Source organism: Eublepharis macularius, chromosome 16, assembly GCF_028583425.1.
Source record: "Eublepharis macularius isolate TG4126 chromosome 16, MPM_Emac_v1.0, whole genome shotgun sequence".
Taxonomy (NCBI): Eukaryota; Metazoa; Chordata; class Lepidosauria; order Squamata; family Eublepharidae; genus Eublepharis; species Eublepharis macularius.
The window spans coordinates 38386926-38413552 of NC_072805.1; the positions used below are offsets into that span (position 1 = coordinate 38386926).

Sequence of the window (26627 nt, forward strand, 5' to 3'; positions counted from 1 at the left end):
GGATTCAATTCTCCCTTTGTAGAGATTTCCTCAAAGAATAAAGCCTTGCTCAGCCACCAGCCTCCCCAGTAAGCAATGGAGACTCTGGCTGTATTAACGTTCGAGAGAGAAGTTCTTACTGCGGACTTCTGATTATGTTTGGCTAGCAATATTCGTTCCACAGTTAACAAGACTAACAACGCTGTTCTTTAGACACTGTCATCTTCCGAACACTTGTGGGCATTGGGAAAGGGGGTTGCAAAGAATCCCCTCTACCAGGGCTTTTTTCCCAGCAGGAACGCAGTGGAATGGAGTTCCGGAATCTCTTGAAAATGGTCACGTGGCCGGTGGCCCCGCCCCCTGATCTCCAGACAGAGGGGAGTTTAGATTGCCCTCCATGTAGCAGCGTGGAGGGCAATCTTAACTCCCCTCTGTCTGGAGATCAGGGGGCGGGGCCACCGGCCACGTGACCATTTTCTCCTAGGACAACCCACTGAGTTCCACCACAACTTTTCCCAGAAAAAAAGCCCTGCCCTCTACTATTCAATTTGAAGAGAAGCTCCTGCAGTGGCTTCTACCAGTTGCATTCATTCCAGAATATACATGTGGATTTTACTCTGAACCTTAGGCAGAACAGGACTTTTATCATTAAGGGCCAAACAAGATAAAATAGAAATTCATGAACAGTTCTTCCCAACTTAAAAAAAAAAAACAAGTAACAGTAGATGGGGTGGAAGCAGAGGTGGAGTTTAACCCTTCACTTCCATAGTTTTCTGGGCAAAAATGAACCCACCTTGCACTTATTAACCATAGAATGGAAACAAGGACTAGCAAACCTCCTTTCCTCCAAAGCACAACCTCAAATGGATATTTCTTTTTTAAACTACTGATAAGATCCAGTCACAGCTCTTTCCATATTGTATCTTGTTTGGCCCTCAGAAATTAATCCAATAAATTCCTGAGCAAGGTTTTTGGGTACTGTAGCTTTGTAAGGAAGTAGGAAAGATAAAAGCAGAATTCCAATCACCCTCTTGAAACTACAACATTCCCTCTGTTCCACCAGCTTTTTTTCCAACATAGATTTTTAAAATAGTTGACTGAACCTTCCCATGACTTTTTACATTAAAAGAAAAAAAATAGCCTTTAAAAGCTGACGCTCAGAAAAGCAAATATATTATCTCTGTGGGTGGTATTAAATTACCAGGATGAGAATAAATAGCTAATAATTAAACGACATCTTTGTTGGGAGTTATCTGATTCTCTGCAAATTTGCTGTGCGACTTGGTATGGGCCAAGCATCACAAAAGCATGGGAGTCCCTCTGTATTGCGAATTTGTTTCTGGACTACAATGAAACACACATGCACACACACAAACACAAACTGCGCATATGGACATTCTCACCCCCACTTACAGGTTGAAACTGTTCACCTCCCCTTTAAATCCATGAATCCAGCTGCCGTCTCCACATCTCAAGGGAGTTTCACAATTTAAGCATATATGTCTAAAGCAGAAGAAACCTAAAACAGTAAATGAATCACAGCCCCCAAAGTAATAAGATGGCTCATACAGAAAGCCAGTTGAAACAGAAAAATGCCAATCAGCAGGAACAACTTAATTATTGGCAGTAGAGAATGAAAAAAGTCTTAAAACATAATCCTATGCAGCAGCTTTACTCAAAAAGAAGTCCCACCAAGTTCAATTAACCTTATTTCCAAGTAACTGTACATAGGACTTCAGCCTGTTTTACAGTGGAATATCAACATCAGGGCATCACAAATTTGCCTGCAGTTATTCCATAATTATGGCGCCACCACCAAGAAGGCCTTGATGCTCAAGGTGAATTTGATTGTTAATCTGCCTTGTGTCAGCAAGAAAGGCGGCTGTAAAAGGAAGTAAACAAATACATATTTAAACACATTCTGAAGTTTAAAAATGATGTGTTTTTTGTACTTCTATAGAACTGCTGTCAATCAGCAAGTTTTTATAGGATGGCTTGTATAATGTGTTCAGTTTTAATTATTTTAATGGGAGGTCTGTTGATATTTACATGATTCATACAAACACAGTTATAACAATAGTTTGTTTTACCAATAAAGCCCATTTCATCGCTTTCCTGAAAACGACCGTTCAGTAACAATAAAACTACTTTATCCCTTTAGATCACTGCCATCACTATTCAGGAAATGGGTTCTTTATTTAAGTGGGATGGCAATCCTCAAGTAGACTGCAGATACTCTCTTGGTCCCTCGCAGAACCCTAAAAGAGCTAAAAAATTTGGGGGAAAGGATCCGCTACTGGTGCACATGTAGGGAACAAAGTCTCCACACCATGCATGTTGAGTAGGAGGATAGGAAGTCTGAGCAACTCAGCAGCGAAGAGGCCACAACCCGTGGCTTGTTCCTCTTGGTATTCAGCTAGTATTTCGGGTTCCTGGCTGTTCTTTTGCTGCCCACAGTCGGGGCCTTGAGAGTGGTGAGGTCATAACTCTGTCCCCTCCCTCTTCCCAACATGTCATTTCCTGCAACACACAAGCCTGGAAAAGCAGGCAGCCTCGGAAATAAACCACCACGTGAAACGATGACATAATAAAGAGATGAATCTGATTTTAAGATAAAGTTTGATCTAGCCATAATTTATAGCTTCCTGTTTTTTTTTAAAAAAAACTCTGTAGCAGGAGAACAGCATAATTTGTCATCTCACAACTAACCTTGTAAATAAGTTTTGCCTCTTTTCCGCTACTTTAAGTGCAAGATCACATACTGTTCATAATGTGGCTGGAGTCAGAGAAGCCTTACCTTTTCCTCTCATTGTTGCTTTGTCACATGCAATAAAAAAAATTAACGCATCTTTTTTCAGTCAAATGCTGCCCCCTTCTGGTGAATGGAAAACTTCCCATAAGAATATGGAAAAAACACCTTCCATTTATGCTAATATTACAGGTGAGCATTTGTGAATCAGGTATTAAGCTTTTAAGGTTTCTTTTTTTAAGGAAGCTAACTAATGTTTATAGAAAGCTTTGCTAAATACAGAGTTATAACAACACAAATTGCAGCATTTCTTTTAATTGAGATTTGCCAAGTACTACAAGAGAGAATTTAGACTATATTGTTGGAACTGTTAAGGTGAAATGCATTAAAATACTCTTTGAGATTTGTCATTAATTTAAATAGGAAAGAAATGGTCTTGACTCTTTAAAAATCCTGCTTCCAAACTTTGGTTTCTTCTGACAGTTTTAATGATTGTGCCAGTTGTCCTCAAAGGGGCATCAGACACACAGCAGTCAGATGTTAACTGTGCCAATAGCTGCTATCCCACATGCATGCGAGAAGGGAAACAGCCACAGCTATGCACAGCATCAGTGGTTGATCCAAATCCCCTCTATCAAGAGCACCTTTTCCAGCAGGTACTTCCCACTTCATTTTCCAGTTTGCAACTATCATGGCTGCAAGATACCTGAAGTGTCTTAAATTCACCAGCATCCCAGATGATCTAACAAGTGGTTTCACAAAAGCAGTCAAGTGACACTCTGACTCACAATCTGGACAGTTGGATAAATGTGCAGGCTGCTCAAAATCAACCATCATCTTAGCTGCTGGTCTTGGAAAAGGAACAAAAAAGGCCCCTTTGCACAATATACAATGTAACCTCAGCCGGCAGTTAACACACCTTGCAATTGGGAAGAGGGTACCCTACATAGATTGCTTTCTTTCGTAGGGACATTGGCAGCGTTTTATTTTAGACATTTCTATCAGTGCAGTTACAACCCTTCTATGTTCAAGGAATCAAGGGCTGTAACAATAGAGTAACTCTGGCTTAGGACTGCCTGGCAAATCACCTTTACACATAAGGATGTCCGTGGTTAAGGCATCATACAGACGCACAGTCAGGCTGCTTATGCACACTGCAGGAGTCTGATCGGGTAGACATTGTCTAACAAATATGGGATGGGAAGCAGGGAAGGGGAGAAGTGGACATGGAGGTCCCACATACTGGGTAGAAAAGGCCCTTTCTATTTTCCTCCCCTCCTTTCCCCCTCCCCTTCCTCTACCTAGTATCTGTATGCTGAGTATATAGTTCCGGAGTAGGGTTGCCAACTCGGGCCAGGGAAATGCCTGGAGATTTGGGGGTGGTGCCTGTGGAGGAGAGAAATCAGGAGGGGATTTCACCTAGAACCTATGGCATTCCACCGAGCCTGCCTCCCGAAGCCGCCATTTGCCCCTGGGCAGCTGATCTCTGTGGTTTAGGGATCAGCTGTAATTCCAGGAGAACTCCAGGCCCCACCTGGAGGTTGGCAGCCCGTGGAGGCAGTGACAAAGAAGCTGGGAAAGAGGCATATAGATTATTAGCACATTAATATTCTCAAGCCAACCTCTGTTAATTTCATGACCATCTTTTGTAATGTTGTAATACATTAAATAACTAGGGTGCATGAAAGACTATGAAAAATGAGGAGCCAAAATGGGGGAGTCAAATCATAAGCAAAAAGTTTTATTTCACAAAGGTTTTCTGAAATTTAAGATGACAAAATCATGTTAAAATAGGTCAGTGGCCAGATATACAAGCAGAAAGGCCAGAAACAAATGATGAGATAACGGGGTCTCAAGAACTGGAAAGTTGTCTCCTGAATGTGCCCCCCCCTTCCCCACGAGGAAGCGGAAACAGCATTCAATACGTTTCTGTGATGCTGATTGGCAGAGCAAGTGTCCCGTTCCCTTTCTGCACTTCCTGACAATCAGCTCCTGCATTTCTCGTTCCCCGGGAAATCCGGAACCAAGGTCAAGAGAACCTGGTGAGCACCTGAAAACTATGACCCCCGAGGCTATCACGGTATTCCTGCCTATATAGAGGAAGAGACCTCTCACCAGGTTAAATATAGAAGTCAAGCTCAAGTAACAAAGAAACCACTGACACGATGTGTAAACAGGTCATTTATTTTGGGATGACACCGATTTAAAACATTAGTATTGGGAATCTACAATACTGAGCTTACCACAAACATCTATTTTCACTCTTCCACTTTAAAAAAAAAAGTTATTAGGAATGTGTACAACAGAAAATTATATGTGTTTGAACTTGCCCGGTGTACTAATAACCACACATCTGTCGAGCTCTGCTGTCTTGGAAGAGGGTAGTCTCCATCAGGGTTTGCCGTTTATTGAGTTATTGATCTGGAAGTCCAGTCAAGCCAGGAACTTTGGCTTAGGTACCCAATGGTGCTGTGCTGATCTTGCCTGAGCTGTGGAACAAAGACGAGTAAAGTGATGGGGGGGGGGAGCCCACAACTCTTGACCTTCCCCATTTAGAACGAAAAGTTCTGAGAGCGAGAAGGGGCATTCTTTCAGTGACTGGGGCAGTTGAGACATGACCTCGTAACAAACGACATCAACGCTGCAGAACACGACAATGCCCTTCTTCACCCATGCACTTGTTTTTCCTACAGTCTGACCCACTTCAGAGATATTAAGCACGCTTGGAACCCAGTGTCCTTTCACACACTCCGGTTTTGACCACCTTACATCCAAAAAGGAGAGAGTAGGGAGTTTGCTTTGGTTATAATCTTATTCAAACCTTAGTAGCCTACATCCAAAAGACCTGAGATGACCAAGTCTGAGAAACCCTAACACAGGAAAGACTGGCCCAAGACATGCAGAGGCCATGCTTAAAACAAGGCAAGTGATAGAGGGTTCAGTCCATGGGTGCATTTCCCTAGCGAATCACGGCACTCTGTGCCACAGCTCTGATCATCTCAGGGGGAGGCCGCCACAGAAGTAGATTTTTGATTTGAAAGCAGCAGAGGTTTCAAAAAAGTTTTAAAAGGAAACCAACTGGCTCCTGAGACGCCAAATACTTTTACAGTGATGTCTTAAGCAGAGTTCCATGCTTCTAGTCCACTGGAGTTAGAAGCGGGCAACCCTGCTTACGACGTCCATGCAGGAACTTGCGTTGCTCCAGCACTCCATCACCAGATAATTTCAACACTAGCTCCCAGTAAATACATCACGTTGAGCGGGAGATCCGCCAAAGGGTTCAGCGACAGATATATGGTCGTTCCCAAGCCCATCGTCATCACCGCACTTTTGTAATAAAAGATAGGCCAAAAGATAGAACGAGTCGTTCACTGAACCAAGTTCACAGTGGTGTAAGGACTTGAACTCGTCTCCCAAGTCTACCTGCTGCACCACGATGCCTCTTATTGGTATGAGTTAGCCCAATGGAACATTCAGAAGAAAGATGGGAGTAAACATGCCGCAGAGTTTAATAGATGGGCCCGGTCAGTTTCCTTATCTAGGAGATGATGCCTGGACAGGCCTAGTTATCCATTTCTGTGCAAGGAAGATTATCTAACCCCTCACCTGGAGTTGGCAGCAGGCCGGGTCTTCCAAGCAGTGACCGCTTTGCTGGCAGGTGTGACGAAGGACCCATGATGATTGGTCTCTTAGCAGACTGTGGGAGAAGAGGCGGCGGCTTAACTTTGGGACCTAGGTCAGAAAAAATGAGAGTGGAAATTAGTTTGTGTGAATTCGAGGCCTTCAGTGCTTGGGAGTTATTCCGCAAGAGCCCTCCAGTTTGAGCCTTCCCTAAAGGACGGAATACTAGAACGGCTCATTCCAACAACATGAACTTCTCACATTGCTTCACGGCTCACATGCACACAAACCGATTAAAACCCATGCTTGAAAAGCAATCAGGTTTACCAACCTGGTGTGGGAAGAAGACCCCCCAATGGCCTCTCACCCAACAAAGCAGGGTTTGCTGAAGGTACAACCGCAGGCTGGCCCAACCCCGAATTTCGGCCAGGCATTGGAAGGAGAGGTGGAGGTTTACTCAGGGTCTGCGGAAGAGCGCTCGTGCTTGGCCTGGAATTTGCTGGGAAGACGGCATCTTCAACTGCAGCCGCTAAAGGAACCGGTTCTGCAACAAAGCCTGGTTTAGGAGAGCCAAGAGTCAGCAAGCAGCACACATTCAGTAGAGAGCAACCCACGAATGGCAAAGATTGGCAGCTTTGCGGCATATTATGGGAGTAAGCCACGTGGTTCCTCTGGTCAGGTCAATATATAAGATTTTATTAAGCGGACTCCAGTCAGATTGAAAGAAGTTCTAACATTTTAGGGGTTTTAGGGTTTCTTCCCCCCCCCCGCCCCCCGTTTGTAAAATAAGACAATCAAGCAGGTGATGTCTGTCATCGCTCTCCCGAATGCAAGATTTCACTTTGTCTAACTTTTAAAAAATATATACGTAATGGCTTTTGATACGTGACAAGTGATTGTTATCAGGGGGAAAGCAGGGAACAGGGCCGTAATTGCTTTTCAGGGCGTTTGGACGCACCAAGGATTTTCAGCTACTGATCTGTGTGTGGATCATGGCTTCCCACTAACCCATTTTGCGGTAGTGGCTCCCCTGAGCCACCATAGCGCAGGCAAGTTTTGCTTCTTCTTTTTGCAGCGACTGACACTGTTGGCATTCTCACAAGAAAGAGTAAGATGTATCACACAAAAAGGGACAGGCTTTATCTTTCCACACTGCTGTGCAAACAGGGTCAAAGATTCGACACATCAGCGAGTTACCTTCTTTCATGGGACAGCCTCTAGTAAGGACTACCAGGTAAAGATGGGGAGTTAGCATGCACGTGGTGTTCAGTATGCAGTAAAGAGCGTGTATATATAAACGTGTGGTCTGTAGTTCCACTTGAAATACCACACAGTCAGGTTAGACATATGAGCAATATTACCTATGGAAACATGTGTGTGAGCATCCTATGTCTACAAAAGGCAGGAGTTAAGCTGATTTTAAGAAGAATTTACATTTATTGAGATTTTACGGATAGCAGGGCTTTTACCTTCATGTGACAGATGGTCCAACTTTTATATACTACGTGCCCCAAAGCTGGCTTTGATATAGTGGGGTTTACAGGGATTTTCTGGGGAAAGAGGTGGAGGGAAAAAATCACGAATACCTTCAAGCTTATTTCTCCTGGTCTTCAGGTAGTCACTTATTGAATTCAATTCTTCCAGAAATAAATGTTTGCCCTCACTTAACAGAAAGAGGAGATGTCTAATGCCTAGAGGCACATGGTAACTCTCAGAGAGCTCCCGTTCTAGGTAGTCATCCGCCAGATCAGCTGCTTTGTGTGAGATCTCTGCGCGTTCTTGCTGTTTGCGCTCCGCAAAAATTTTCTCAAACTCTTTAGCTATCAGAGCCAATGCATCCTCCATGGGCATATTACGGTGTACTATAGAGAAGAGAGATACTTTGCTTTTTAAAACGTTATATCAAGACAAAGGGTGGGAAAAAGTTGTGTTTTTGTAGCATTCAACTGTAGAGTTAAAAATCAAACTTCTACTCTCATGTTAACGTGCTTCAGTTTATAGCCGGATGTTATATGTTCATGATTCAGTACCAATGTATTTTAATACTGTAAGTGTAATATCATATGTGCTTTTAAAGAAAAAAAACTATGGTCTTGTGTGTGCTCATTCATTTATGTTAATTTCATACGCGGAACAATTTTATACATCGTTCCCAAGGAGAAGAGGAATGGCACTAACAAGTTAATGTAGAAGTTAGGCCTGGGAAAAAATAAAAACTCTTAGTGAACAGAATAATTTTCTGTGTGTAGAAACATACAAGTGCGTGAATCTTTTAATAAAACACCATGTGTTTATCTGTTGGTTCTGCAGCTGCAGCCCTGTATTTTCAGGGAGTTTTAATTTTCAGTCCATAAATATTATCCCAGATTGTGATAAGTTTTAATATTTGTGTTGATGATTAAAAAAAGTTCTAGATAGCATTTTATGAATGGAGGGATTGGGGGGATTGGCTGGAAGCTAAACTTACTTTTGATAGACTGATGAAGCATGATTACGGTGCAAGAGCAAAGTGCTACATTGGATGGTTCAACAAGAACGCAAAATGGAGAACCATCATTTTTAACTTCTTGGAGGGCACGTGTGAGACCTGATTCAGATGTAAGGTATATCATTTCCACCACAAGGCCATGATCCTGCAACCGATGGCCTATGGCTGTTGAATATTCCCTTGAAGGAAAAAAAAAGAAGCAGGTTATTTTACAATTTAAAGAGTATAGAGAGAGATGTGCAACTCTTCTAGAGGCTGCCGTTCTGCATGAATTCAGAGTACAAGGCTAGTTGGGTTAAATGAAGTTGCATAGCTCTAACAATGAGGCGTCTCTGGAATTCAAGCCAATCACTTCAAAACGGCAGGAGTGATGGGGTCAGGTTTTGAGAATCTCAGCCTCTAGTTCTAAGCAGCAGTTGTGCTTTCGAACAAGAGTTTCGCAGAATGTGAACGGGTTCAGCACAAGCCACAGTTCCCCAAATGGAGTGCACGTGTGAAAGCTATCCAGAAGCTTTTTAAATAAAAAGACCACCATCCCTTTTCCAAGCGTAGAAGCCCAAAAGTGTCCATAATACCAAAACATAAAGTGAAGCCTTTGCTGGCTTCAGTGCTCATTAGAAACAACATTTTATGGAATTCTGGATTGGGCTAGATGGGTATTATTGTCCAGGAAGTTCTGAACAGTCATTGTTAATTGGTACAGACCAATCATTATTTTCATTTCAATGGCAACTTCAACAGAACTTCCCACCAGATTGAGCCTAATGTATTTACTGCTGAACCACAGTTTAGCAACTATGAACATTAGGTTCATCTGAAGATAGGAAACACTTTAAAGTGTGCATTCTCATAAAATAAAATGTGTTTAGAAGGGGTGCACATGGAAGCATGTAACCAAATTAGAAGTTTGCTTTCTATTCTAGCATTTTAACATAAATTTCTAAACTGACCCCCCACCTTCCCTCCAAAACAATCACTAACAAAGAGATTTGGGCAGCAAGAACTACATTTCAAAAAAGTGAGGGAAATAATCACTAGATCATAGCGTTGCATAATTTCTTCAACTTATACTGCCACCGAAACATGAATTTCTTTTTATGTTATGGACTGGTAACACAGAATCTCCAGTTCTGGGCCAGTTCTGGCCATTCCACCATCAGCTACGAACATTGACACAATCTGAAAAGCTTCCTCTTAACCTCTAAAGACAGAAGGTACAGTTGTGTGGACAAAAATGCCCAAGTTACTTTGGTCAGGTGGCATACAAAAGCAGCCATTTAACCCAAGAGGATGTCATTTTCCACAAGTTCCTTGTCCTGACCTAACAGTTTAAAATAAACGATGATTTATCTCACAATGATTTTTTTTAGAAAATGTATTAATGCAGTTTAACAAAGGACCCCTACATGGCATTCAAGATGCTATAATCACGTTTGCCATTTTGAAACTGGTATTAAGACTACAAGAAGGGTTTAAGACATGCATAAACCTCCCCGAGCTCTGAAAGGATACAGCTGAGATTGTAGCACGTTTTATTACATTTGGACAAGCGTTTAATGGGATTTATGATGGAATGACTGTTCCAGATTAAAAAGTATAGGTGGTCACACAACCAGATAGAAAGATGTGCAAAAGGTGGCCACATCTCAGAAGATTGTAAGAACCAGGCCAAATGAGTGATGCTTTAAATGTACACCCGAGATTAAGGTATGCTGTTGTTGAGCAGATGGATAAAAAGGCAGGAACGTAGTCACTACTTTCACATCTTATTAGACAGAAAGTTGGAAGATACTATTAATGGAAATTGTTCACTAAAAACAGTTAGTGTTCTAAAACTGCATTATTTTAATGGTGTACAATCTCAGGAATAGTCAGTAAAATAATACACAAACTGTGCTTATGTCATGAAGCATGTATATCTTCATGTGAATTCATTCAGGTTATGCTGCCGACTTGTTCGGCAAAACCTTACAGCAAAAATCATGGCACTTTTGTTGAGACTGCTAGCAACAGGAAGTGTGCTTCGTCATGTACTGAACCTGAGAATCAGTAATAGCTTTCACAGGAGAAAATAACTTGAGGATGCAAATTAAGAAACTGTGGTTAATGCCAACACCACAACAGACTGAAGAGTCAGAGGGAAATGAGAAAGTGAGACAGGCCTAAGTGATCTTCCAAAAACTTTCACTATTTATGCAATGCAGTAGCGTTAAATCTGCCCGGAGCTGGTAAGCATCATTGTACTAGGAGATCTTCAAGGAAAACAAAGTTTCCTCGATGTTTTTAAAAAATGTTAAAATTGGAAGACACTAACAAGGAGCCTCGGGTAGGAGAGACTACAAGTATGCATTTTGTTTTAGGAAGACCGTGAGGAAATAAAAACTATTTAATAGGCACGGTGGAGAATGAGTGTTAAATGCTTAAAGTGTAGCTAGGACTAAAATTTCTAGCATATGAAATATTTAAACACTGGGTTACAACCAGACTACATTTTTCCAATGATAAGATGGAGCTTCCTCGCTCGCCCACCCTCATGTTCCCAAAATGCTGCATTTGGGGCATAGGAGACCCTGAGGAACGTCATGAGCAGAATCTGCAGCTGGAAGAAAAGATTGGCAGAAACTGCTAATTTAGTCTGGATACAAATCCACTGGCTGGTCAACGATGGCAAGACCTTGTTGATGGAAACAATATTGTGAACTCCCAGAACGTCGCCTTCACCAATATTCCTGGTCTTGTAACAACCTAGACCACAATTTAGGAACATTCAACTATAGATCATTGTTTCAGCACCTTAAAATGTTTTAAAAGACACTTTTAAAAGTCTCCTTAGCAACACTGCATTAAGCATATGTCTGAGGCACATCCTTTGAGAAATCAAGGGAAAGTCATCTTATAAAGATGTTCTCAGTTTCAACACTAGACATCAATTTATTACTGCAGAGATTGGTAATTAATATGCAACAAGGAGAGAGCCTTTAGTTAATAAATATACATTTCACAGATTCAAGTAAATAAACAGGGAGCATGTACATGGGGCAGAGGTTTTTATGTAGAGCTTCCTATTTAGTAAGACAGTTAATATAGAAAGCACCTGAAGTTATTGTGACTAGATTTTATATAGTGCTCCTTTAAAATGACCTTCCTATTAAAAACCTGATCATGAGGATCACAAATCACATCAAGGACTGCAAGGGGTGCGAGTTAAGACCTACCATGATCAGTAGGACTGAAGCCCGCTCTATATTGGACAGTAAGAAACCTAAATCTTGAGGTGTGCACCTGGCCCATTCACATGAAAGCAGGTCCTGAATTTTATCATCACGCTTACCTGCCCTCCCTCCATCCTTCCAGTTATTTTCTCAGGTATCAAAAGTGAGTTTGACTGGAAATGCGTGATAAGGGGAGAAAAGGCTGCAGGCAGCATAGGGTTCAATTAGCCCCTTGGAAATTATTCCCCATACCACCTGTTTTGCACATGACAATGGGTCTGCTGCTGTCACTCCTAATTTGGGCCACTGGTTTGTACAATTTTAGAAAAGGAAATTCAAGAAGTATATGCGCACCTGTGGCATTTGCTTGCTCAAGGTAAAATGTATGCATCATCTTTAAAAATGAATCTTTAAAAATAAACCTACGCTTGATCTTTGCTGATGGAAACAATGACACAGTCCGAAGGTCTATCTTTATCGAACTCTTTTTCTATCTGTTGGTAAAACTGCATGTACAGCTTCTCCCGATGAATATCCTTAGCGAAGTCATCATCTAGAAAGACATCCAAACACACTGAAGTAGTACGTGCTACTAGCAAAGCAGAGATGACACTTAACATGCTTAAATAAACAGAAGGCTGGTGGCACCTTTGTAGGGTTACCAACACTGCCTTGGCAAATGCTGAGAGAATCGGGTGATGGTATTTGTGGAGGATGTGATGTCACTTCCAGGGGATGCTCTAGACTGCCTCATCTAGTCTCCATCGTCCTTACCACAAACACTAAGGGAAACTCCTAGAGCATCATTATATGGAGGCCATTTATCACTTGCTCCTCATTTCCTTAAGAGCCAGAAACTGGGGCTGTGGAAGTCTACACCTTTAAGACTAACAAAATTCTACTCTAGTTAAGCCTTATAGCTTCCTCGCTTTGAATATAAGTGGAATGCTTAATGCAAGCAACATAACATATTTCAATAACTCCCAAATGTTTGACTGGGACCTATCAGTGCATTCTAAGAGACTGGCCTTTGGAAACCAACTTCTAAGACAAAGGGCTGAGAATGAGAAATTGGGTCCCATAAAAGTCAACACTGTTTTGGCACAGCCCCCTTGGTACAGAAGAGTTAGGAATAGCTGCTCTTTCACCGGGGGAAAAAAATCTTTTACCTTTTTGGGAATACTGATATCTCTCGTACTTATCTTCATTCCCTGTAGCTGGCTGATATTGCGGTCCAAACAGTTCTTCAAAGCTAAGCATATACAACAGAAGCAGAGCGGGCAAATTCAGATACAGTTTCCTGCAGTTTAAACAAAATCTCTACCATATGTTCTCTTACCAGAGTGCTCTGGGGGAGGACCTCAAACATCTGCATAGTCATTATTCTTGATTTACCCATCATATCTCTATCCCAGCCTCCCCCAAGGAGGTCAGAGCAGTATAAATGGTTTCCCCTTCCACAACAATCCTGAGATTGATCAGACTAAGGGAGACTTACTGGCCCAAATATCACTCTGTGAGCTTCACGGGCCAAGTAGGGCATTTGGACCTAGGCTAACTGCAGTAACACTGGCTCTCTTAAGAAGGGAAACTACTGCTTGTCTAAGGCTGATGTAAGTGGTAAACTTAACAAATGGGTGACAAAAAGAAAAGGACAGGGGTTAAATGTTTTCCCATGTTAAGCTGGAAGCAGCATTCACTGATAGAATGAAGAACTACTCATTGGTGAATCTATACAATTAGAGAGGCAAAAACCAGGGGGAGCAGAGGACGTCCCAAGAAAGCCTGGCGTTATCAGTTAAGTTCAAGAGAACAAATACACCATGATCAATTTAACCTACTGATACCTGCCCTGAGCCCCGGGGGGGCACGTTGTAATTTAAATAAGTACAGCGAAAAACCTTTCTAACCTGTTAGTATCTTCATAGTCCTTAGAATACCCATCCGGAGGAGGGTATGTGTTCTTCTGAAAGGTTTTGTAGGGGTTGATGCTAAATGAAGGGGAAAAAACGAGGTGTGTCAGAAGACACTTTTGCTTAACTATCGCAAAACTCTTTGTTTGAGGGTACAAGGAGACATTCTGCCCACGTTCCAGGTAGTTCAGATCGGCGCTCGAAACTCTGTCCTCTGGCAAAGCACCGATGGAGGACTTCAGGACCCGACTTCTCAGCTCCACTTAGTATTCGCAAAACTTGCCGGTCATAAGGAAACTGTTGTTTCTGCTTCTACTTGCTAGCCACAAATAGGCACACATGGAAATATGTTCCCACTTATTTGCAAGTTAGGATGGCACAGACTGGTTACTGCCTGAGCTATTTTGAGATGCTGCCTCGCAGTGCAACCAGTATCATTTTTAAAAAAAATTTCCTACCTTAAAAGGTGAGGACCAGAGAAAAGCATCCTCTTAATTCCCTACCAAATTGATTGCCTTCTCCAAAAGGCAGGATAATTAGCTATATTGCCATGCCAATCTCAGAGCAGAGGGCAATTTATTCTGTGTCTTCTTTAAAAAGCAGACTAAGAAGAAAACAACCCTTTGCAGATGCAGCTAAGGGCAGCTCACTAGAGCAAATAATCATGCATGTGCTATATAATGTGACCCTCTACAAAATAAATACCGAAGGCATTTGGTATCTACTCCACTGCACCTTGGATTTCACCCTTTGATTGTTCACCCTTTGTATGTAGTCTTGACTGCTTTCAGGCAGAGCACCTAATTTATAAATAATAATACACCTTTTCCCCAAGCTAAATCTTCACTGAAACACATCAAAGCGCTCACATACACCATCTAGTGCTATTTTAAAAGCAAGGAAAGCCAGTTTGGTGCAGTGGTTAAGTGCAGGACTCTAATCTGGAGAACCAGGTTTGATCCTCCGCTTGAAGCCAGCTGGGTGACCTTGGGTCAGTCACAGCTCTCTCAGAGCTCTCTCAGCCCCACCTACCTCACAGGGTGTTTTGTTGTGGGGATAATAGTACCATACTTTGTAAACCACTCTGTGTGGGCATTAAGTTGTCCTGAAGGGTGGTATACAAATCGAATGTTGTTGTTGTTGTTATTATTCATAAACACCTCAACAAAAAACCCTAAGATGTCGACTAAGCAATATACACGAAGCATATAAAGGTTTTGCTAAATTTAAATTAATCCAATGATGAATATATTAAACTATGAAGTCTTTCACTATTCTGTAAACTACAGAAGTGTCATATTCAGTGATGCGAGTTCATCTTCCAAGACACTCTAACAGAGGTATTCTCTTGTTCCTTAATTTCAAATTTTAAAAAAAGGCTGAACACCCGGGTCCTGTCATATTAAAAGTTGTTATGACCTTCAAAAGTGGAGAAGAACAATGCAAATACTCTAAAAAGAGAAACGACGTTTCTGAACTGCTTATTAACACTTTGAACCTGGACATAAATAAAAACAAAGTTGTTATGTTTCCAATAAGGACCATGATGCTCCTTTTGTAAAAAGAGGAATTTCAAGAGAATTACTAAACTGAGCACTTGACTTTGTCTTACGGAGACAAATTTATGAAAATCGGCCATCTCCCTCAAACCAGCACTTAGCCGGACTACTGGTCTACCATGGTCAGAACTCCCAGATCTTGGGTAAACTTTTTCACATCACTCGCTAACAGATCCTTCTCACTAGATAAGTGAAGCATTAAACCTGCAACGTTGTGCTTGCAAAGCAGATGTCCTGCTCCATTGCCCCACCACCAGATGTAGAGCAAGGTTTACATTAACAGAAAACTCTTTTTTTTTTTTTTAGTTTTCTCTCCGAAACTCATTTTGGACAAAAATATCAATTTGTCAATAGCCCATTGTAACCTCTTAACATGGGTGGACTCCTCAAGAACCCATTCATGCTATTGCTAAGCGATATGGAACTCAGCACAGAAGGCCAAGAGAGCTACTTTTGAAAATAAAGATAGTAGGTTATCTTTCAAAATTACTTCGGGCAACACTTTTTTAAAAAAAATGAGTTAAAATAATGTTTATGTTTTGTTAAAGGAACGTGCAAGGGCACCATTACATGCAAGACTGGAAGAGGTCTCTTTAAAAAGCCTCTTTAACAACTGAAACAGATCCATTGTGAATTAACTTACTCAAGAAGACGAGGAATCCATCCGGGTTTCTGCCTGGACACAAAATGAAAAGAGTAACAGTTAAATGTCATAGAAGATACACCGCAAGCAGCAGTCGTTACATCAATATGTAAAATGTTGCAGATTTGCTTCTTACAGATTTATGTACTGCTTTAAGAGGGAATGTTAAACTGAAAGGATAAAACTGGAAGAGACTCCGTACATACAAAAAAAAGTCACTGGACAAGAATACAACAATTGTCTGAAAGACTAATTAGACTCAGAAGTATGTACAAATTCATTTGTTAATCTAGTGGTAAATGTTCATGCTTCGGCATATTACTCAGAGGTTCAGCACATGTATTATGAATCTCTAAACATATCGATATATTGAATTGTATCAGATTATTTTTCCCACAGAAGCACCGCTAGTAAAGCTGGACTACCAAAGTCGTTAAAATTAATCTGACTAGGACATGCTAAATGCTGATCACTTTACAAAAGAAATCCTCTGAGCAACTTTCTTCACGATGGGACTATTTATTAAAGAGAAAAGGCTCAATCCTTAGAAACACAAAATTTCAAGAGCTTGCTGAAAACTGAAGCAACTTCAGAGATGTTTCTTGCAACACAGTGCATGGAAATGATAATGCTGAAGGGCCCTGTTCTTCCAGGAGACACACGTGTTCTTAATGAGTTCAAACAAAAACCAGAATGGTTTCAACTACCCCCAAACACTAGATTTTTAACTCTGAAATCTTAAGCAGCGTTACTCCAGTCAAAGCCCATTGATTTCAGTGGACTTAGGCTGGAGTAACTAGGATTTCACTGGAGGAACATAAACCAACAGGTTATGCCACGTAAAGAAAATAAAGAGTATGTGAAAGGGGTGGAAGAGATGATAAAGGAAGGTGCAGGATGCTAAAGTCATGCCAAATCATGTACTCAAATCAAGTACAATGTAATTATTTTTTAGATGCAGAAAAGTCAAGGGTAAGAAAGGAATTAATGGGATCATTTCCTAATTAACTTTTTTCTTCCAGTTCACTACTAAGCACTCCAGCTACGCTCCACATATTTTGCTTGAACTGCCAGGTTTCGTGCAAGTGCAGGTGGTGGGTGGAGAAGCTCGTCACAAAAGAGGCTGACAGATGTGCAGTCTGGAAAGGATCAGCCGAGCACCGGAGGCAGCATAAGGATGCCAGCTGCTTGGTCTTGCTTCATTTGGTGGAACTATCCTCAAGAACAAACGAGAACTAATTCCGTTCTGCTAATCAAGAGGCTACCAACGGAGCAGCATGTCGAATACCTCAAAGAAATCCCAAAACGAAGACTCCTCTTAATACACAAACAGGCATTGGGGCCCAGGAACCAAAAAAGGTCCATGTTCAGGGGGGTGTCCAGCACAGAACCGAAAACTAAACAGAGTGATCATCTTCAACTGCTTGGTGTTAAGTAGAGGCCTCTTCAAGGCATTCTTGTAGGTACCGAAGTGCTCCGTTGGGCTGTAATCTAGCTGGAGAACTAAGCCAACCAGAAAACAAGATGCAACCATCCTTCAGAACAAACAACGCTGCCAAGGAATATGCCACAGTGACAACAGCCATTTGCCAAATGTCAGTGCTAGGCAGCAGCAGGGAGTCAGCCGTCCTGATAGAGAATCTGTTTAAGGGCCCTCTGCTTAGGAAGATCTATCTTTGCGGTCTATCAGGGTACCGCGACAACACACCAGTTGCTAGCAGCTAACTGAGAAAGCTATTATTAGCTTCTAAAAACAGATCATTCATGACCCTTTATTTTCTTCAGTGAATCTAATACTTTAAGGCCTTTACCTGCTTATCAAAAACTTGTTTCTATCTGCCTTGGATGTTTCTCACTAAGGGGCAGTGGGAGTGGAGAGGATAAGTCGTTTTTTTTAAAAGACTTCCCTTGCGGCCTTTGCAAGCCCACTTGATCCAGTATCAAGAGATGTTCTGATCCAAAAAGACTGATAAGACTGGAGTGTCTCCACATAGCATTGCACTAAGCCAAATGAAATGAATGGGATTAGAAAAGAATAACTTTGTGTAGGATTACACTGTGAGTATTGTCGCAGATGACTAAGCAATTTATGATAGTGGTTTAAAACCTCTTTAAGTGACATCTACATGGGGAATTGGTAACCTTTAGCAACTGCTCATGCAGTAAAACTTGATATTGCTGCTCTTTCCCCGCCCCGCCAGCCCCATTTCCAGGCCGTTGCATGGAAACACCGATGCTGTACTGTGCAGCTGCTGGTTACAAAACTTTGCTAAACACTGGAAGTCCATCTCAATAAGAGGCATCTGAAAAATAGTTGTTTGTTATTGCTGGGAATGACCGAAAATCCAAGGGAAGACATTTGGGCACTAACACAAACATAGCCTTTTCAGTCATTTTCAATACTGACAGGTTTTAGGAATTCCAGTCCTTTGAAGCATCAAGCAACATGTAGTGGCCCAGAAACATTTGCATGTTAAGAAAAGGGTTTTTTTTATGCTCCCTCATCATCAAAATCAAAGTATGTTATAAGCACCTAGGTGGTCAGTTCTGGAAACAGAACATGAGATTATACAGACCTGTCATTTGGCCCAGCAAGAAAAAGTTATGTTCTAAAAGTTATTGGCAGTTTCTGTTCTCAACATAAATGTGCTCCCCGATCAGTTTTAGTAATTTATATCCCACACTGCTCAGCAAATGCAGGCTCTCTAGGCGGTTTACAAAACACAAGGTATCCAATACAATCAAAACAAATATCCACTTTAAAAAACCTAACCAATAATGCAACCTTCCAAATTAAGAGGAAAAATAGCCCTCACAAAATGCCATGGTAAATAAGTAAGAGTTCACTTGCTGTTGAAAGTTTATGAAACCTGGAGCCAGGTGAACAGATGGAAAAAAAAAACCACTCCATAATCAGTATGTGTACTTACAGGGGTCATTACATTTTATGAACACTTAAACGTAATCTGTTATGCTGCTAATATTTCAAATATAACCAGCTTTTACAGTAATGAAAACTTTTTTGTTTAAACAAATGAGGCCTTAATGACAGTGACAGGAACGGGGGGAGTGGGATGCAATGTACATTAAAAACAGCCCACAACTTTTAAAAGGTTTATATGTTAAAAGGTTTGTGCTCGCACTGACATTTATGCACGGATTCTATGACATCCATTTACTTATGCCCCATATAGTTAAATACAAATTTCAATGTATTCAAATGAAGCAATTTCAAATGAAGCAATCCATTACATTGGGAATAGGGAATTAAAAGCACTTTACTAACCCTTTAAAGTGCAAGTCTGTGGAAATCAAAATGAAGCTTGGCAGTGGGATTATGAAAATTCTAACTACAACTAGACCAAAAAATTACCTGAGGAAAACAAACATGAATAATACAGTTGTGTTTACCTCTTTTCTGCAATGGGGGGTGGTGCTTGATCTGTGTTTACTTTGACCCATGAAGCCATTTTAATGTCTACAAGGGAAAAAAAGCTTGTTATTTCCTTCAAAATAAAAATGAGAAAGTATTGCTGAACTAGTTGTTTGATGGACCCTTCCACGTGATTATCTGCATAGCTAAGTCAAAGTTAACCATCTGTCAGCTGGCTAGGATGGGAATTCTGATGCTACTTAAGGGGGAAAAAACTAGGAATTCCAGGACAGCAGTCTTCAAAGATGTGGCAGGAGACGAGAAGCCACATTTCAGCCTCGCTAGAGAACGATGGACACCGAAATCTGATAATTAAAATTATGCTTGTGTGTTATGTGCTGTCAAGTCACTTCCGACTTACAGTGACTCTATCGATTATTTGTTATTTATTGATGTCATTTATAGTTTGCTTTTCTCACTGAGATTCAATTAATGGCCTCCAAAACATCCTATTATTAATACATTATGTTTCTTCTTTATTCACTATCACAGAGGGCTAACTTTTACAACTAGGAAGGGAACTGAATTTATCTCTCATTTATTTTTTCCACTGCTCTGCAGTTACTGGGGATCTACTTGCTCAAATACTTTCCCCTTTTTTGTAACCAGTGACTTTCAATTAATTTTTCTTGCTATAAAGTTGACATCATTGTGGTCATTCTGCAAAAATCCTAAGTTGGTCCCATGTGTACCAGCGTGCAAAGAAAGTGGCCAAGAAACACCTGGAACTGTTGATTCGCAGAAGAGTCTTTAAAAAGATGAAGAGAAATGGTTTAAATTTCCAGAGGGACATAGCTGGCCTATCTCAATAAATCTCCCATGGTGACAGTGGAGAAAAGTTCCTGATTTTTGTTGGGAGATGGCAGACCACGGCTGGAAAGGCATACTCCTCTGAGGTCTAATGACTTGGGACCTGACTATCTAGGTCAATTCTGTATCTGTCATGATTAAATTATTGTTTTGCCAATACCATACTTCTGAAATAAAATGAAGGGGATTTAGTTCAACCACCCCATAACAATATAATTTAACTTCACTAACATTCACTGTGTCATTAGCTAGGGAACCCCCTCACTCACTAATCTCTTCTTCCCCTGCCTCCCCGCACCTGCAATGCCTATTGCACACTCCAAAAACAGAGCCAAGATATGGGAGAAATTAGCTTAAGCATTTTCTTGAGACACTCTTCAGACGGTCTTGATTTTTACTATAAACTTACTGAACATGTTCAGTATTAGGAGGGAATCTTCCTTTAGATCAGAATGTCTGCTAATATTTACATTCCACTGAAGTTTGCAGCTTGCTTAATTTATCTAGAACCAGCTATTTTCCTCTCTGCTCGTGGCCCACCATAATTTATTAAAATATTGTAAAAGTCACCTTTCCACCTAATTTAGGACTTAAAAACAGTTTTTAACTGTTTTAAAAACCAAGAAGCAACAGTTAAAAACCAAGACGCAACATACATCCAACAGGGACTGACAGCTTGTGGTTTCCAGGGCAGAAAACTCATAGCCTCTCGGGGGAACTTTAGCCCAGAAAGCGCAACATGTAATTACAAGCTACTGGTTTTCAATACAATGACACACAACATGGAACAAAAAACAAGACATTTCAACAAGGGCTCATGCTCACACAGACTGGAGAGTGACAAATAAGACCCAAAGATGGCAAGAGGGAAAGACAGGACAGCAAGCTAAGAGAAGGGAACGAACCTGTCTTCCCCATGTGCTAGCTTTCTAATTGCATGCAATTATTTTTACATCAAGAAACACTGGAAAGCCTGTGCACTACGAAGCAGTGCAGTCCGTTTGACCACTTCATCCTCCTGCACATGTGAAGCAGAGAACAAAGGGGTTTGAGGAGATTTTTGCCCTGCTTCTCCAAACAGTGAGAAGTTCTGAGGGTAACAATTTACCTGGGTTGGTTCTCTTTGAAGAATGCACAGGAAACTGTTTGGGTGGTAATTCGCTTATTTTATAAATATACCGGAAAAGCAGAGGCAGAGGCAGAGCGAGAGTATCCTGTACCTCTAACGTACACTACAAGAACTGCTCCCTGTGGATTTATACTAAAAACCACGCAACAGTCCCTTCTGCTTTACTGTTCTTTGTAGGTTTTAGCATAAATATATCTGCTCCACAGTTATACAATTCATGCACCCTATGCTCTAATCCGTCAAAGTTTATGTTAGAATAACTCTGGGCAGTCTTCAAGGTGCTGCTAGACTCCTGCTGAATTTTAAAATGGCTACTCCTCCAGAAATATTTATTTGGCTAGGACACACAAGAATAAAAATGGCAAAGCATGGGGGGGGCGGTGAATTTAAGGGGGGGAGTTGAAGTTTGGACTTTTTTATTGTTTCCCCCACTAATTTTGTGCCTGGACAATTTTGTGAATAAACATTAAAATTTTGCAAAGCAAAATGTAGGGGTTGCCACAAACTAGAAGAAATATAATGTCTCACCCCTTAACAGCATGTTATTTATCAGTGAGGTTTTTTACCTCCCTGCCTTGAAAATCATCACCTACCCAATTTCTGCACATACACAATGCATGTTAAAAAGCTGGGGGGGGGGATGCATTAAAAAAAGGCTGCCGTGGTTCTTTGGATCATGCAGTTATTATGCACTTGGGAGAAAAAATAAAAATGGTAAAATAAAAGTGGTAAAGTGTGTGTGGGCGGGTGGGAGTGAATTTAGAAGGGAAAAAAGATGGCTGAGGTTGGGGCTTTTTTGGTGACCATGTTAAAAAGCTGAGGGGAGAATGCATGAAAAAGAGATTGTCGTGGTACTTTGGATCATCCAGTTATGCACTCGGGGGAGGGGGGGAGGGAATCCTTCACAATAAATAAGGCAAAAACAAGGAGAGGAGGAGGAGGACAGAGACTGCCTCCCCCCCCCCCCCCCATATCTTCATAACAACTAGAGCTACTTCAGTCAAATAAACGTGGAAGACTGTGTGGGATGGGGGGGGTTAAAAAAAGAAGGCCCTACTAAAAATAACACTACTCCCCCCCCCCCCAGCATACATGTCACCTCGGGGATACCCTCGCAACCCCCTACCCAGTTTACCGTCCTCCCCCCAGGACCCCCGCCACTTACTCGCCCGCGGCTCCACGGAGCTCCCTCGCGACTAGCGGCTTCGGTCTTCTCCGCTCTGCCCAAACGTCCACCACAGCCCGCAAGGGAAGGAAGCTCTGGCTTCATGAAAGGAAGGCAAACACGGCCGCCCCTCCCCGGCTCCTCCTCTTCCGCGGGCGGCTGGGAGGGAATCATCCTGCTCCCGCCTGTAGGCGACGAAGCGAGCCGAGGCCTCCTCGGACAGCGCCCCCCGGGAGGGCCCAGGAGAAGCGCGGCCTAGCCGGGCCTACCTGGTTGCTGTGGCAACGCCGAGCGCGGCCTACCTGGTTGCCGTGGCGACGCCAAGGCCATTTGACAGCGCCTCAGATCTTGACTAGAAGTCGGGCTGCTGTTTGTGCCCACAATCTAGGCCTAAAGAGAATTAACGTTTTACAATGGATCATCGTTTTATAGCCTGCTTTTCTCTCTAAGGACTGTGGATCCAATGGACTGAGAAGGCTCTGACTCTGTTTAGGACTCCACTTAAATAAATAAATTAAAAATATATATTTTTATTTATTTTTGTTATTTATGTTCCGCCTTTCTCATTGAGCCTCAAAGTGGATTAGACTGCGTCAGTCAATACTGTCCATAGGAAAGGACATACAATAAACAATGCTGTAAGATTTGAATCGCAGAAACGAGAAATCAAGCCAAAATCTGAAACAGAGCAGAAATAAAGCATAAGCATTGAAATGGCATGTTAAACAATGCATAAATTATACAGAAGCATCATACATACAGCAACAGGCAGTATATATGATATACAGAAGTATAGTCTATAGTCCCTATCTCTTTACTAAAGCATCTTTCTGAAGCATTTGAGTAGTCATTACATATTTAAAGGCAGAGTAGAAATGAAGTAACTACGACTATATCGAAGTAACTATTTGCGTTTTAAGTGCAATGTCTTCCAAATGAGCAATATGCTTTTCTCATCCCCTCTGTCTTATCCTCTGATTTTACCCTCACTACAAGCCAGTGAGGAAGGAGAGATCTGAGAGACAGTGGCTGGCCCAAGACCACAGTGCAACCCTATGCAAAACCTGTTATTCTTACTGGGGGGGGGGGAAATGAGTCTAGTAGTACCTTAGACAGCAACAAAATTTTCTAAGGTCAAAGGTTATCATGGCACTTTGGATGAGTCAAAGCTCATTCCGTAAAATACCAATAAGAATGACGGTACATCAGCCCTTATCGGCCAGATATATCCCAAAATCTATATCCCACCTTTATTCAGAAAGAGATTTCAAGATGGCACACAGAAAGCATGAAATAATCAAAAACAGCATGAAAAGACCCGTATAAAAACCTCTTAATATTATTCACGTGTTCGAGGACTAATTAAAAGTGGGCCAGGAGCGCTAAAGCCAGACAAATTATTAAAAGCTACAGCAGTAGGCTTCCCAGTTGCCCCAAAGTAGCAGGTAATCTCCTGGGGGTTTTGTCCTATTGGCCGACATCGCACATCACAGTGCATAAGTCCCTTCCCGCAGAGAAGTTATAGGGACCTAGGGACCCTATGTAGTGCTCAGAGTGTTAAGCTAAGATCTAGAAGACCCAGGTTTGAACCCCCATTGCCATGGTAGCTTGTGGTGGTGAGCTTGGGCCAGTCACATCCTCTCAGCCTAGCTTACCTTACAGGGTTATTGTGAGAATAAATAGAGGAGATAGGGTTGCCAGCTTCTGGTTAGGAAATTCCTGGAGATTTGGGAGTGAAGCCAAGAAAGGGTGGGTTTTGGAGAGGGCAGGGACTTCGGCTAGCTATAATGCCATAGAGTTAGGGTTGCCAGCTCCAAGTTGGGAAATTCCTGGAGATCTACAGGGTGAAGCCTGAAGAAACCTGGAGAAAGAGAGGTTTGGGGAGGGAAAGGACCTTGGCATGGCATAATTCCATAGAGTCCACCCCCCCAAAGTAGCCATTTTCTCCAGGTGAACTGATCTCTGTGGCCTGGAGACCAGCTGTAATTCTGGGTGATCTCCAGCTACTACCTGGAGGCTAAACCTACATAGAATCATCCTTCCAAGGCAGCCATTTTCTCCAGGGCAATTGTTCTCTATTACCTGGAGATCAGTTGTAATTTCAGGAGATCTCCAGCCACTAGCTTGAGGTTGGCAACCCTGGGAGGAGAGGAGAATTATGTAAGCTGCTTTGAGTCCCCATTGGGGAGAAAGTAGGGTTGCCAGCTCCAAGTTGGGAAATTCCTGGAGATCTGGGGGGTGAAACCTGGAGAAAGTGGGGTTTGGGGAAGGAAAGGACCTTGTCATGGCATAATTCCATACAGTCCACCCCCCCAAAGTAGACATTTTCTCCAGGTGAACTGATCTCTGTGACCTGGAGATCAGCTGTAATACCAGGAGATCTCCAGCCACTACCTGGAGGCTGATAACCCTAGGAGAAAGGCTGGGTATAAATGAAACAAAGAAGTAAGTTACACCCTGATCAGAGAAGTAACTCTGCAAAGGACAGCTCTGTGAGTAAGCTTCATGGCGGAATGGAAATTTGAAGCTTGGTCTCCTTAACTACTCTAACCAATCTACCACGGATTGCCTTGCTCATTGTAGGCCTGCTATCTCCGCTCCCCTCCCACTTCTTTTTGGCAGTGTCATAGTAGGCAGAAATTCAATGCAGCGGCCACCCCAGCACATCTGGAACGAGGGGAACAATGAAGGAAGGACCCCCCTCCCAGCCACACAACATTTACCATTTTTTTGCATGTTTACTCAGGAGTTCAGTTCAATTTATTTGCTTAATACTATGAGCCCATGCAAAACAATAAGCCTTTTAAAACCCCAGGGAATATGATTGTAGTCTATTGCAATGTTTATCGTACGTATCACTTTGCTTTTACTCCATTATCTTCTACCCTTGTAATCCACTTTCTGAATTAGGCTATGATGTCATCATGCAGATGTTTAGTTGGCAGTTTTCTGACTCTAGAATGCTAGTACCGTCGTTTATTGGAGGTCTTGTGCTGTCTGATTGTATTGTTTTCTGTATTTTGTAGAGTGAGATCTGGGTCCAATAGTACCTTAAAGACCAACTAGATTTCCAGTGCTTTTGGACTCAAGACTGTACTCTTCAACTGCAGACCAACATGGCTACCCACCTGAAATTATATTTTGTAAATCAACCTGGAGTCTCAGTGAGAAATGTGGGCTATAAGGGAAGTAAAATAAACAAATAAAAATCTGCTTTAAATAGGAAACTAACATCAGCTTCCTGTTAAAGCCCTGGTATTTGCTCAATGGAACATACAGTAACAGTTCAATCCTAAAAATCATTCCAAGTCTAGGCCCGTTGATATCGATGGGCTTTGACTGGAGTAACTACTTAGGATTGTACTGTAAATCTCCACTGCAGCTACCATATGATTTGGCATCCTGCAGCAAAACTCATGAAGGTAGAAGGTAATTCGGGGCGGGGGGGGGCATAGAAATTCTTTCTGCTCCTAATGCGGCTTTCATTAGATTGCAACCATTGAGGCAAAGCCTTATTACACAATGGTTTCTAAGATGCATTCATTATGCTGCTGCTTTGCAGCACCAGAGATAACGATAACGATGATGATAAAACGACTACGAATGTGAAAATGATGATGATGTCAGCCCTGCTTCTGCAAACAAACAGACGCGGTGGAACAACTTCCATTTCCTTCCATCGCTCCCAGCCCCGTCCGACCTGCCCGTAGAGAACGTCCTCCCTCACGCATGCGCAGCCTCCTCTGCCCGTTCCCTTCCCCACTCTTCTTTGGCTTCTTGCCCTCAACAGCATCTGCCCAATAGAGACGAGGCTTATTAAAAGCAGCGCGGTGTGTGAGGCATCTATCCAATAGAAAGAGAGGATGATCCCACTTTTATGAAGCCAACTCTGCTGATTGGGAGGAGGAGGAAAACCGCAGGTCTGG

General features: G+C 42.0%; 1 protein-coding gene across 3 annotated transcripts; it reads right to left on the bottom strand.

Moving 5' to 3' along the window:
* Nucleotides 1–4896: 4896 nt before the first annotated feature.
* On the bottom strand, nt 4897–22832 carry LOC129344092 (nuclear receptor coactivator 5-like). Of its 3 annotated transcripts, none has more exons than XM_055000592.1 (11): nt 22702–22832; nt 19576–19642; nt 16165–16197; nt 13960–14040; nt 13219–13301; nt 12476–12602; nt 8817–9016; nt 7936–8211; nt 6681–6893; nt 6335–6460; nt 4897–5217 (listed from the first exon to the last, which is right to left on the bottom strand). In XM_055000592.1, the coding sequence occupies exons 2-11, from the start codon at nt 19632–19634 to the stop codon at nt 5162–5164; spliced, it is 1254 nt and encodes a 417-aa protein (XP_054856567.1). In that variant the 5' UTR covers nt 19635–19642; nt 22702–22832; the 3' UTR covers nt 4897–5161. The 3 variants fall into 3 exon arrangements, with proteins under 3 accessions (XP_054856567.1, XP_054856568.1, XP_054856566.1); XM_055000593.1 differs by having other exon boundaries at nt 6717–6905; XM_055000591.1 differs by having other exon boundaries at nt 6681–6905.
* Nucleotides 22833–26627: the final 3795 nt, after the last annotated feature.

Excerpts from the sequence above, each read along its gene's own strand:
- LOC129344092 (XM_055000591.1), bottom strand. The coding sequence starts at position 19,634 with ATGGCTTCATGGGTCAAAGTAAACACAGATCAAGCACCACCCCCCATT. Across the intron at positions 14,041-16,164 it reads TGGATTCCTCGTCTTCTTGA|CATCAACCCCTACAAAACCT; the intron begins GTAAGTTAATTC and ends CCCTTCATTTAG. Across the intron at positions 13,302-13,959 it reads GACTATGAAGATACTAACAG|CTTTGAAGAACTGTTTGGAC; the intron begins GTTAGAAAGGTT and ends GTATATGCTTAG.